General features: G+C 37.9%; 1 protein-coding gene across 2 annotated transcripts in view; it reads left to right on the top strand.

Moving 5' to 3' along the window:
• The window catches only part of TBCEL (tubulin folding cofactor E like), a 95,534-nt gene extending 92,111 nt beyond the window's left edge, over positions 1-3,423 (top strand). For both annotated transcript variants that reach the window (XM_081037395.1, XM_081037394.1), the window contains exon 8: positions 1,242-3,423. In XM_081037395.1, coding sequence (XP_080893521.1) covers positions 1,242-1,560 — 319 coding nt within the window. In that variant the 3' untranslated portion in view covers positions 1,561-3,423. The remainder of the gene's footprint in view (positions 1-1,241) is intronic.
• Positions 3,424-14,502: the final 11,079 nt, after the last annotated feature.

The following is a 14,502-nucleotide window of genomic DNA, read 5'->3' as shown; positions in this document are numbered from 1 at the left end:
AAGTGCTTACTCATCTGTTAGTTTATATAATTCTTGTAACTGTCTTATAAGGTAGGAAGGATAGAACTTACTATCCCAATTTTACTAATAAGGAAACAGATCCAAAGGATTGAGTGTTTCCAAGTCACACGGCTAATTAAGTACAAGGTAGAGTCAAGACTCTGATGTCAGATCTCCTGACTCCAAGACCAGTGCTGTTTTACCATACATACCCTGTTACTGCCATTAATGGAAATGATTACCTCCATCTCTGACCACAGACATCTTACTATGTCTTTAATATTCCTATCAACCTTATTATAACATCAATTTAACCGGGTTAAAACCAAAAGTAGGGTAAGGAATAATCTTATGTGACCACTATATTCTGATCATGAATTAAACTTGTGTGCCTTGGTTATAATAAAGCTAATATCAGATCTTTTTAGCATTTTTCCCCTCTGGTTTGTAGGAGACTGCTCAGCTCCCTCAATAAAATCAGACCTACATTCTCCAAGGCTGATAGTGGAGATAAGCTTTTCCACATGGGAAGTTTGACCTTGTGGGCCCTAATCTCACCTATAATTCACTTTGCTCTTGGTTTTTTTCGCTCTTTACTTGATCAAGGAACTTGTATCCCTCAATTTACCACTTTTTTTTTTATAAGAATTTATTTTTGACTCTTCCACAAATTCCATGTATTGTAACCGACAAGACTAGGCTGGAAAATTCTAACAAGGCATCACTGAAAAAGCTGGGATAATAACTAACATGCAACCAGATGTTTTTGTTTATAAGTTATGGCTTCTCCAGGGTTCAGGAACTGCTGACTTACTTCCAGCTTCCCATCTGTTATCAAGGAACATGTGCTGAGATCTCTCTCTGCTCTTCTTGATGATGGTACCCAAGAAAGCAAGTTCTATAAGTTTGACTTCTCTCTATAATCTTTGTAGTGTCTTCTTTTCTAGGTTCTGTTTTCCTCTCTAAGCCTATTCTTATTTAATGATTAACAGCAAAACATGGTGACCATCTTTAGGAGAAATGCTTTTCCTATTCACAAGGATGTGGATAGTGTGTTCTGTGTTCTTAAAAGGGCAACTATATCAGATCACCTATTCCACAATAATCATCAGCTAGATATAGATAATTAGAATAGGATATTAGATGTTGAGTATAGCAGTGTAATGTACCAGTAGTTCTGAAAAAAGTCCGTAGTTCAGCTGCTAGTAGCTTAAGCTGATACTGTCTTTTTATCCTTCTAGGTATCATGAATTGATCACAAAATATGGAAAGTTGGAGCCTTTGGCAGAAGTGGATCTAAGACCCCAGAGCAGTGCCAAAGTAGAAGTCCACTTTAACGATCAGGTGGAAGAAATGAGCATTCGTCTGGACCAAACCGTTGCAGAACTAAAGAAACAACTAAAAACTCTAGTGCAGTTACCCACAAGCAACATGCTTCTCTATTATTTTGACCACGAGGCACCCTTTGGCCCAGAGGAAATGAAGTATAGCTCTCGGGCACTGCATTCTTTTGGCATTAGGGATGGAGATAAAATTTATGTGGAATCCAAAACAAAATAACCTCTACCAGACTTGTAAAAATACACACATAAGGACTTCTTGCAGGGCATTTGTTTCCATGTGGTTTTCTTTAGGAGGGAGATTATTTTTGTTTTGTTTTATTTAATTTAGGTTTGGGGGAGGTTGTATATTTTCCCCCCTAGAATGGGTAGGACGCTGTTTTTGGTATTTTTTTTTTTTTTTTACCAAGACTTCTTCAGCCCAGTCAGCAGAATTGGCCACATCTCTAGTTCGTGTCTCCTCCCTCATGAAAAATGACTAAGAAATCACCGTCTTCTTACTGTGTTCACTGGGATTTGCCTACTGCTTAGTTATCATTATCTTTTAGGTATACTTGTGAAGAGAGCATGAACAGTACATCCCCCTCAGGAGGGAATGTTACAGTATTTAAATCAGGACACAAGGATCTTTACAAGAAGGGCCAGCACTTTTCTCTCCCAATTTCTCTTTTTCAATCCCACTTCCTCCTTTTTTTTGGTTTAGTTTTTCATTTTGACTTGTGTCAACACATATTTACCAATAGTTTTATTCTGTCCTTAATTCTTATTTCTCAACTTGGGTAATGTTTTTCTTCATTTCTCCCTTTTGAAATAATTTAAAATGTTTTAACCATGTTCAACCTGATTCTGATCTCCGGTACTCAGTTGGAACCTATAACTCTGTTAGGAATTTGAAGAAGAATAAACGGAGAGTTAAAACTCTAGGAAAATTTGCTGTTTTTCTGGAAGCACAGGCAGAGCAGTCTGATGTCTTTTTATGTAACTATCTGACTTTTAATGTTCCTTGCACATTATATCAACCATTACTTCCATAACATGAAATACTTTGGATTCCAGAGTTCTTTTATTTTTGTTTATTTGTCGTATTTCCTCACATCTGTCTATCGTTTTCACTACTTTAAACTATTGGGAATAGAGGCCTGAGGTTATGAAGAATCCAATAGAGTAATGGATATACGTACCAGGAGAGTTGAGAATTAGCTAATAAACTATCTGTAGTGTGTGTGAGGGAGTGAGGTGGGGAGAATATGTGGTGTGATTTCTCTGCTTGTGTCATCTTTGAAGCCCTTGCTCTGGCACTTTGCATTAAAAGTTGGAAATTTTTATCAAAGGGTACTTTAATTCCTAGTTCTTCCCTGGAATTTTGTGATGTCATAATCGAACAGTTCTTTTTGTGTCATATTTCAAGTTAGTTGCCCTTGCAGAAGAACAACTCTAATTTATGAGTAAAGTATGAGTGTCAAAACTTCAGAATTGCCTCCAAGTCATATTTTTTGCAGAAGCAGTTTTCTTTAAAAGCTAGTTCCTTACCTGCTCTGAAATCTTTGTTTGTTCTTCTATTCCTTTGTTAATCAGTACAATCCCTTTCTTTCATATATGTCTTTCGTTGTCCACATGTTTACAGATAGGAGACTTGAGAAAGACAGCATAACTGGGACAGAAGGTGTGCACATGAAGTATTTTTCAAAGAATGTAACCATTATCTGATTGTTTGACCTTTTGATCTTTTTATATGATTCCATTGCTCCTACAAATTCTTTAGTTTCTTATGAAATTTTTAAGTGACTTGTAAATTCTTCATGTACATGGTGTTGTGTTTATTATTGCTATTTTTTAAATTTTCCTATGCTGTAATAGCCGATGTTTATTCTCTTAATGCACTTCAGGTTCAGTATTTCTAAAGCCTTTGACCCAGGCCTACTGAGTCAAATGTACGTTCACTGTAACATTAAAGGTGGATACCAAAGGGTGTGAGAAAGATGAATAAGGCCTATTTTCCTTCCGCTGCAGACTTTATCTTTCAAAATCATAAAAATGAGCAGTGGCAATCCAGGCTGAATATAGACGAGAATAATTATTTTGCAATCACATTTTCCTGACGTATTTTTGGAAGTAGGAAAGAAAGTGTGGCCACAGTATCACGAAGATTAAAACTGTGGGTGCTTTGTGTGTGTGTGTGTGTGTGTGTGTGTGTGTGTGTGTGTGTGTGTGTGCAGGCAGATTTGAGAGGGAAACAGTGTAATTGAGCCTGTTGCTTTTGTCAGCCTGGGAAACAGATGCAATCTTATTTTTTGAGATTATATGACCCCTGATTGCCCCATAGCAGAACACAGAACAAACACTTATGTTATGCTTTAATCATAAATGGAATAGCCACAATTAATAGGATATTTTATATGTGACAAAATTTTATGAAATGGATTTTTTACTACCATGTTTCCCCAAAAATAAGACCTAGCCGGACCATCAGCTCTAATGTATCTTTTGGAGCAAAAATTAATATAATTACCCGGTCTTTATATTATATAAGACCGGGTCTTATATTATAGTAAAGTAAGACTGGGTCTTATATTAATTTTTGCTCCAAAAGACGCATTAGAGCTGATGGTCTGGCTAGGTCTTATTTTTGGGGAAACACGGTGTTAGAAACCTGTTCTGTTGTTATAGAACACAGTGTCCACCAACTGCAGGCATAATTCTTCTGTTACACAGTTGCATGTCAGGGGAACTTATTTCATTCCGTGGATGTGGGTATTTTTAGGGCATTGTAGTTGATGGTTTTACTAATTGCCGAATAATTTTTGATTGAGGCAAAATCTAATATAATTACTGGTCTGTTAGAGGTACAGAACAGAAGTAAATGAGGAAAGCTATTTGAACATGTGCACTTATAGATTAATTTTGGTGGCTGAGTAAAGATGCTGCTTTTGACATAAAATCGGTGCTGTGTAGACACTTTTAACCAAAATTATTTTTATAACAGGCCAAAAAGGAGAGAAGAGACCACAGACCTTTGAGTCTACAAGTTATATGTAATTGATTGCCGCAGCATATCTGTATATTCATATTGACTTCATCCAGATTCAATGAGAGCATAATTGTTGACATTTCTGAGACAAAAGGCTGTGGTAGCCAGTACTACAGATTTGTTGCTATAGGCACAGTGTATAGAACATACCTTTTCTGAAACAGAAATTCTTTTCAATTATGAAAAAGGAAAGGAATAAGAAAAGAAAGCCAAATCTAAACCAAGGGACCCTTTCTACATGTAGACATGTATGTAGCTGCTGAAGCCACAATAGAAGGCAGTTTTCTAATTTGAATTGTTGAAGTATTCCAGAATGCTTTAAAGAAAAATAAGTTCAGAGACGTATATAAGTTTTATTATTGAAAGTTTCTACTGTGTCTGCAACCTATCGCCACCATTGCCATAAATACATAAAAAAGCAGCTGATATTATATAACCTCTTGTTTCTTTAAAACATTTTGATGAAAATCAGCCCAAAACATGAGGTGTGTGTAACAGAGCCCAATGTTATGCTATGTTTTAAAATTTTGTTTACTTACAAAAAATGAAAGGTTCAATTCTAACCACGTTTCAGCTAGACCAGTGTAATGCAGAGAACACTTGTTGCATAAGGACCTCATCACCATTGGAGGCACACTGGTAAAGGTTTTACTAATGCACCTATGAGTGTGGCTTGCTACATACAAAACAAGAATACAGAATAATAGATTGTTCTAAGCAATTTCATTTCTGTTTATGAATTAATTTGTCCCTTCATTTCATGTTAGATTGAAAATGCAAACAAACTGCTTTCAAGGACACCCAGAAGCTATCTGTGTTACCAGGTGTGTTGTGAACACTATTTTCCATAGGTGCTTCCTTAAAATATATGTCCATTGTAGTGATGGAGAGGTACTGGACTCTCTCAGGCTCTTTACTTGCCAGTTGTCTCCTGCAGTTAATGAAAATATATATTTTAGAATATAATTTAAACATGAAGGTCTATACTTTGCACTTTTTATTAATATATATGTAGAGATAGAGATAATGTTTAAAAAAATTAAAAATCCAAGTCCACTTTCTCTTTGTGTTCTGATTTTTTTCTGGGGTCGTGTGGTCAAGATGTACGTTTATATAGCTTAAAATCGACATCAGTGCTATGATTGAGTTCTCTGGGGAAATGACCTAAGCTGGTAAGAGTTTCACCATCTTAACACACTTAATTGGAATTTTGTTAAAGTTAGGAATAAAAACTGCAAAACAAATATTCATATGAAACGTGTCATTGCTTTTGTGTTAGCAAACATTTATACTTCTCATATGCCCTCTATACTCCCTTTTTATCTGTTTAAGGATAAAAACCTTTGAGATATTTGGCACCCCTTTTTTGAGTAAGAATGCAAATCTCATTTTGAGGATTTAAAAATCTGTGATGCTGTTTTCCTTTGAAAAGTAATTTTCTCTAAGAATTAATTTTGGACACTTGAACCCTACCTGCTTGTCAATAATTTCTTGGTAAACTGTTATGAATTAACCTTGTGCCAAGAATGAAGGTCCAAGAACTGTACTTTATTTCTGTATTTAAAAGACAGAGTCTATTAACTTCTCTCTTAATGCTTCAGAAGTACATAAATATCATGATCTGTTTAAATTTAAAATTGCTTCTACCTCGTTCAGATTTCAAAGAACTATAATTTTAACTTCTGTGCTAAATTCTGTTAGCATTTATTGTGAGTTCCTCTGAGTACTTGCAAGTAGTCTATGTAGACATATATCAAGATACCAGTACCCATTGGACTGAAAAATGCTGTGACTTTCATATTAAAATGTTTATAAAACAAGATGGTTAACCTTTGAAGTCACATTTTTCTTTCCAACTCTTCTCTGGAAAAGAAGTAACTGTACTCCAACTTACACTTAGAACTTTAGAGTTCAAATCTAGCCAGGTAACTTTTTAAAATATGTATCTGTCATTATAGATTTTAACATCAGTCATTTCATCTACTTTTAAGTTTTTCATGTAACTAAGATTTAGGAATTGAGTTAATCTATGAAAGGAAAAACATACCATAATGTATGTCCTTGAAATATAATGAATTTACGATTTCTACAAAAATTTGAGAGTAACACTAGAAATGTTTAGGGTTTTTTTTTTTCTTAACTGATCTATTAAAATGTTCAAATAACATATTTGCCAATATATGTATATATATATGAATATAATAGATGAACATATTCTTATGCTAGCCTCTCACCTTACTGAACTAAAGAAAACACAACATTGGGGTTCGGCATTATTCTACCAAGTCAGTGGCATTTTACAACTTTATTTGAAAACACTGAAATAGTAACTAAATAATAATTGAGCCTAAGCAATAGAGACTGTACTAGAATAAAGAAAGGAAATAGTTCTCTTTAAATAGGTAAAATAAGAATTGCTAATAACTATTTAATGCTCTAATTTGGCTGTGGAATCCATGTACTTGACTGCTATACTATTTTGTACTTTCTGCTAAAGTTCTCGATAGCCCTCCACATAACACACCTCTATTGTTAGTCTTGATGTTTCACTAAAATGAGATGTTCCTCAATATCCATTTATTAAATTGATTTGCTCTATAACAGAATCACTGATGTGGTTGATGGCTCTAAATCCAAATTGGAATTTGTCCTCGTGCCGTTTTCAGAACTGTGAAATTGGGGCTGGTATATATATATATCTATTATCCTTCTGTTTCTCTGAAATGCCATATTAGACACTTGTGATCGGTGTTCCTGACAAGAATAAATGAGCCAGTAATATGATGCAAGAAAACTGATAATTTGGTTTTTAACCTGAGAATATTTTAGAGCCTTAAAACTTTGTTTCAGTAAATAGCCAAAGGTGAGAGAGGTCACTCAGTCTGACTCAGACTTTTATCAAGGACTTGTCAGTGTGTTCGAGTGAACTTAGAATTGGTATTTATACATAAAAAAATATGTTTACAATCTAATAAGACTGTATCAAAGATTTTATTATTGGAAAGGATGAGGCTGTCGCTACTGTTGGTTCTCCTTAATTTTCAAGAGAGAGCCTTGTGAAGAATATAAATACTGTCTACAAAATAGAGAAAACAGATTGTCTATTATGGTCTGCAAGTTCTAGATCTGCCAAAAAAATTATAATGCAATTTCAGTTCGCTGAGTCTTTCACAGACTTCATCCTTCAGTGCTTTTAAGTAATACAGTTAAGGTGTTAAATAAGAATAGGTATAAGAGGAGGGAGACATTAAAGAACACAGACCAAAGAGGAAAAATGTTTTCTGATATGTCTGCTACATTTGAGGGCAGATGTAACCTTTACTCCACTATTAGAGAATACAACTAGGACATTATGAATTGCTTCAGTTGTGTTAAATTTGTGTTTGAGTTAAATCTCAGTTTGTTTACAAAAAGAAGCCTTTAAAATTTAAAATTTAATTTTAAACAAAACATGATTCAAAAATCAATGCAAAGAAGGTATACATTAGAAAATCCCATTCTAACCCTTGTACTACATCTTTTCTTAGTTTCTTGTGTGTATTTCCAGAGTTTAAACAAATAATAGCTAATGAGAATGTACCTTATTGTTTATAGAGCTAAATTAGTATATTAGACTATCATGCACCTTGCCTTTTTTTCCACATAAATGTGTTTTGGGGATCTCTTTATGGCAGTACATAGGGAATCACCTTGTCCGTTGTTTACAGTGCAGTATAGATGTAATTTATAACTTATTTGACCAATACCTGTTGATAGACATTTCAGTTCTCTCCCCTCTCTTTCTCTCCCATCTCCCTCTCTTCTATTTTTACTCTTTTCAATCTGCTGCATGTGTTCTTTTACATATTTGAAATAAATCTGTAGAATACATTCCCAGTAGTGGGATTGCTGGATCAAAAGGTCAAAGTGGGGGGAAGAGGGGCTCTAGAAGAGGGTAAACGGGGTCTAATATGTGGTGGTTGGAAAGAGAACTGACTCTGGGTGGTGAACATACAATGTGAGATATAATGTATTACAGAATTATACACCTGGGAAAAAAAAGTCAAAGTGTTTGTAATTTTGATAGATATTGCCAAATTGTTCTCCATTGGAGTTATGTAAAAAGAATATTTCTTCTGGTTTTATGACTTGTCACATCTGAGCAGCCAAAGACATTACTGATCTTGGGCCTGATGTATTATTTCTGGTTAGTGCCACCATGATAGCATTCTTCCCAATTAGGCACACAAATCTAGGCACGTGAATTCAACACATTACAAATTTGCATGAGCCATGCATATTGTCTTCTAAGCCATCTTTCCTCTGGAATCTTGGTGAGATTTCCCCTCTGCAAGATATATATCTATATATCTATATCTATAGATATATAGATATATAGATATATAGATGTGTGTGTGTGTATCATATATATACAAGATATATGATATATATACACTTAATGTATGAACATTTGTTTCAGTTGAGTGTCCTTGAAAAGTGATAGATTAATAGCCCTAAAACTCTCCGCTTATTGTCTACAGTAAGCTTTAGTCAGAGCTGCTTCTGGCTGACCAGTAAAGTTCTTCTAGACTCTAGACTCTAGAATCTAGAGGAATTACTTGGTCCTAATTGGTAATAAGGAATACAGTATGTCCACCGCCCACCCTCTTTTTCCATCTTTATTGCTAACATCTAACGTGCCAGGAAAGATTTAGAGTAAGGATTTAGAATAAGGCTAATTTTGGTTATGTTGTTCTACTTAGAATTAGCTATTATAAACTCCTTGGCTAGAGGTAGATACTAAAATTGCTTTCAGAAAATATCTTTGAGTCCTTGTTTAAATTTTAGAGATGAACATCTTTTATGATTGAGATCTGAGATCTAGAAAATCTTGCTGATTGGTTAATAAACATTAATAAGTGACATTCAATATAGTTTTTCAAAGAGCCAATGCAATTTTTCTCATAATTAAGCCCATGCCCAGTGTCTAGAATGAGTGAGGCCAGTACAAAAAGAAGTATTACTTCGAGGTAAGTAATATTCACTCTTTAGTAAGACAAGTTTAGAGCATTCATGCTATAATTTAAACTGATGCTTGCAGCTTGCTGTTTAAATGATTATTACCATGATATTAATAAATATGAACAGTTTTAGAAATAACTACATCAGGTGTTTTTTTTAATATGCTTTTAAGAATGAAAACCTGACAGACAGCATGAGCATCCTGTTTTGTGAAAGTTAACTCAGATGTCCAAGAATGAAGATTATAAAGCAGTAAGAAACATCGAGCTGCATCTTCTGTATCTATTACACTATTTGTGCTCCAACCAATAGATCCTGCTGTGGGGCCCACACTCACATGCCCCATTTTAAAAAGTGGGTTCCCTAGTCATGCTGTTTTGCATGGAATTCTATGCCTATGGATTAGGCATTCTGCAAGCCTCTCTTTAGTGCTAAGACTCTGGGCAGGAAAGGCATACCCATATCCAGAATACAGGTCTATTCTTGTGAGATGGAACTATTGGCCCTTCAAGTATGAAAGTAGTCCAAGGTAGTCATTTTGCCACAAGATGACCAGTTGGCTTCTCTGAGGAATGGTGACATGCTGAGAGCTTAGCTTTGGTCTCTGTTATTGCCACGTTGTACATCCAGAGGCAATCGTAACTAGGTCAGCCTTGCTAAGTGGGAGTTCCTGCTGTTAGGCCCATGCTTCTGTGGCCCCTTCACCCACGTGCACATATGATACAAAGATCTTCACACTTTGTGTCCATTCCCATCTGTCTATCCACACGTCTCTACTCCAGTCTTCCTTGTCCCTAATTTTCCAAGCTTTTTCCTTCCATGCCCTTGTCTACTGCCTAGGAGTTTGTACATGTTCTAACCTCAGAACACTTCTCCTTTGCCACAAAGTGCATGACAAGATATATTGCCCAAAGCTCCACGCATTGGGAAGATGTTTCCTTATCATTGTGTTTCAAGGCCACCCCTGAGTGAGGCTGGAATACAGCCACCACCTGCTTTAGGCTTACACGCACGCACACCAAACTGAACCATCCATATGCCAAGGTTTTTTCTCCTCTTTGTCATGTGCCCCCCCCCCCCACACACACACATAGCCATATGTAATTTGGGTTGGGGGTGGGAGTAGTAGAACTGTGTAAGGTGACATGGAGTCTGGGCTACATAATCAGGTGGCTTACTCATTGCCAGTCCCCATTTCCCTCTTATGATAGATTGCTACTGAGCCCACCTGACTTTTTGATTTGATAGGTCCAATAAGGCCCAGCTCATGACGGCAATTTCTGGACACCTGGTCACTTGTATCTTGGTCAAATTTTCTATTATAGGGCTTAGTTGCACATAAGCTGATTTTCAGGAGTTGTGCTGTTCTTTTCTGCAGATGGCATCACCTTGTTCCAGAACTCCAGGGGCCTGTGTTGTGGTTCTCCCACGAGGTTTGTAATAAACTGCATATTTCATCTTTTTCCACATTGACACCCTTCAACAACAAGGGGCCTACTGAACATATGATCCAAGCGGCAGGGTTGCTTGCATTTCAACTTGGAGCTGCTATGAAGTTCCTTCATGCACTCAGCCAAGTCAAAGCTGGCTCAATTCTGTATCACCTGGAATGTGGGCTGGAGCAGATCTCATAGGTATGGAATGTGTGGTTTCTAGAACCCAAAGAAACCTACAAAAAAGGATAAATTTCTTCGTAGAGAGATTGTAAGATGCAGCAATTTGTTTTTCACTTTGAAGGAGAGGTCCTAGCATGTCCCTGATGACTGGATTCCTAAAAACTTGACTGAAATACTAGGTCTGAATCTTTGAAGGATTTATCTCCTACCTTCTGGAACAGTGTCTTACTAAGGCCCTTAGCCTGCTAGCCACCTCTTACTCATCATGCCCAATCAGCTTGATATTATCAACATAATGAATCAAGGTGATGTTCTGTAGAATCCAGAGGGTCCAGATCTCAGCCCTGGGGCAAAATTATAAATGTATATTGCTGTCTGTTCTATTGAAATGTGAACTATTTCTGCTGCTTGTTCCCGATTCAGATAGGAAAAATGCATTTGCCAAATGAATGGACACATATGTATCTGAAGCCAAGTTAAATGGCTCTAGTTAAGATACTACGTCAGTGCAGCAGCTGCAAATTGGCCGAATTTGTGGTAATCGAGTCATTTTTCAGGACCCATCATGGTCAATTTAATGGAGATTAATAATAGAGTTCCTAACCCAGGGATGCAATACTCTTCTATTTACTACCTTGGCTGGAGCGATACCCACAAACCAAGGACCCAACGTGCTAAGTGCATCTATCCCAATTATACATTAAAATTGGGACTTAAAAAATGATATCCAGGTGGGCCTGCAGCTCCTGTGGGCCCACTGTCAGCTTGACTTGGCCAGGATTCCTTTTATTCCCTGGGCCCTATATGTTCCCATCCTATCAGAGTCTTTGGGTATCAATGTTAACTCAAATCCCTTGTCCAATTATAGTTTTGCCCCAGTTCTCAAAACGTCCAGGCATTTCCTATCCCTCAGTCTACAGTCACTCAAGTAAATGGCCATAGGTTTTTTGGGGGATGACTGGAAGAATCATTACTGAACATACTTGATGTGGTGGTGCAGGGTTCTTCCCTTTGGGGACCTGGTTACCTTTTCAGTCTATGGATTCCAGATTGGAAAACTGACTGATATTCACAAACTGAGCAAGGGCTCAAGATTTTTTATTGGGGCAACTGCCTTTGGCCTCTTGCTCACAAATTCTTGCTCTTCCTTATTATACTCATATACTATCGTAAGCAATACCCTGGGTAGCTCCCCATCTACGTTGCCCCTTGGATGCCAGGCCCTGTTAATTATCTCCATGACTCTCTATGGATCAGGCCCCGTTGGCTACCAGTCTCAGCTGTCAGTCATTCTGTAGATTATGACTCCTGGCTTCACACAGTGGTAGAGGGCTGGTCTCTACGACTTCAGGCCTCCATCACATGTCCATTGCTATCAGACAGGCAAGTTTTGTAGTCAGGCTCCTGCCATTAGTGCTGGCCTGCAGCGGGAAGTCAAGACTGAGCTTCTCAGTGATGTTGGTGCTTCTCTGACCAGCACATTCCTGCTCACTTTCGTGGATGATGCAGACCTTCCCACAGAACACGATCACCAGGTAGGTCTTCCAGACTCACGTAATATATCTGATGGATCACGTTCACTTCCCTGAGCCTTTTCTATGTCCCCTCTTATGCCATCATCTGTCACTAATTCAGGCGTTTCAACTTTGTTCCATGTGGGCTATCACTTATTTCCAGACTTTTAGAAGCTGCCCTAGCAGGGAGTTTGCACCATCCCCTGGGGTCCTTGCCGGTTAAAAGCTATATCCCTCGAGAGAGCCGCAAGTCAACAAACCTTCCCTTAGTCTGTGTTCTGGCCCATTCTCCTTAATTGCTTCTGTGCCAGTATGTGCTGGCTAGGTCCTGCAGCTCCTTTGGGGTATAGCTCCTTTCCTCCCTCACCAGGCCCAGCATATCCCTGGCCTGGGTTATGCTGCGTCTTAGCTCTGGTTATAAGCCTAGCAGTTCAGAAAGGAGATGGGAGTAGCTTCTCCCATCAACTGTTATAGGGGGGTCAACTGTTGCCTTATGAGGGAAAAGTCACTCTCTCTTGTCTTCCTTTGCTGGCAGAAATTTTAGCTCTAAATTAGGTGGAATGGGGCATATCTGAGGGCTCAGAAGTCTTCAGAAATCTAGAGAGTCAAAATCTCTGGGGACAACCAGATGATTTTTTCTCTCTCTCTCTCAGTCTCTCCTCTCTCTCACACATACACACACCTACGTATGTACATGTGTATATGAGATTGGACGATTAAGTTTGCGAACTTATCCTAGAAAAAGTGCTACATACCCCATTGCTGAATATCACTACAGTCACCTTCAAAGTCCTCCCCTTGGGAAGCTATGCACTGATGCCAGTGCCTAGTCCACCCTTCAAAGCAATTGTGGAACTGTTTTTCGGGAATGGCCATCAGAGCTGTTGTCATATTACCCTTGATGTCCTGAATGTCATCAAAATGTCTTCCTTTCAATATTTCCTTATCTTTGCGTAAAGAAAGAAGTCATTGGGGGCCAGATCAGGTGAGTAGGGAGGGTGTGGAACACAGTTATTTGTTTACTGGCTAAAAACTCTCTCACAGACAGTGCCGTGTGAGCTGGTACATTGTCGTGATGCAAGAGCCACGAATTGATGGCGAAAAGTTCAGTTCGTCTAACTTTTTCATGCAGCCTTTTCAGCACTTCCAAATAGTAAACTTGGTTAACTGTTTGTCTAATTGGTACAAATTCATAATGAATAATCCCTCTGATATCAAAAAAGGTTAGCAACATCGTTGCAACAAGGTCACGAACTTAATTGTCAGACCTTCATATATATAATAAATCCCATACATATAAAATTATATACATAATACATTATATATACGTATGTAAGGATTTCCCAACCAGGCCCTGCTTTGGGCATAATAGCTGCCTTAGTTGAGCACTTGACACAGTTTTTGTCAGCTCAACTACACTCTCCGGAGCAATCACTGCCCATTAGAGGAGTCCTGCTTTGGGTGGGAAGTGTTAGGCCGTTGTCCCCGACCTTGCCCAGTCATTGGCTGCCCTCCCATCCCAAGAAGGGTGTGCCCTTGGCTCCAATGCTGAGGCTGAGCCTGAAGGAACTCTGAACAGCTGGAGGCTGTTGGCCAGCCACACTTCTCACTGCATTGTTTCAAATGCTCAAATCTGACTATCTTTTTCACAGAAAAGGTGTAAGAACCTTAAGAAAACTACACAAAACAAAAACAATCAGCGTATAAGGCCCATTCTACTGTTTCTAGGGAATGATGTAGTGTTTGTTTGTTTCAGGTATCTTTCCTCCTGCCTAAAAAGCATCCTCATTCTGTGCCATCTTTATAACGTACAAATAACTTGGGGTACTAGCTTCAAGCCACTCTCAACCTCACCTTTGTTCTAAATCTTGTCAGAAATCTTTGCTCACTTTACATCTTCAGCAAATAAGTTCTCCTGCCAGCATAGCATAAAGAGAGAGTTGTATCCAAATCATAGATACAAAAAACAAACTGATGGTCACCAGATGAGAGAGTGATTGGGG

The sequence above is a fragment of the Rhinolophus hipposideros genome, assembly GCF_964194185.1.
Source record: "Rhinolophus hipposideros genome assembly, chromosome: 24".
In the NCBI taxonomy this organism is placed as follows: Eukaryota; Metazoa; Chordata; class Mammalia; order Chiroptera; family Rhinolophidae; genus Rhinolophus; species Rhinolophus hipposideros.
The sequence above is the reverse complement of the archived record's forward strand: the minus strand, read 5'-3'. Positions and strand labels throughout refer to the sequence as shown.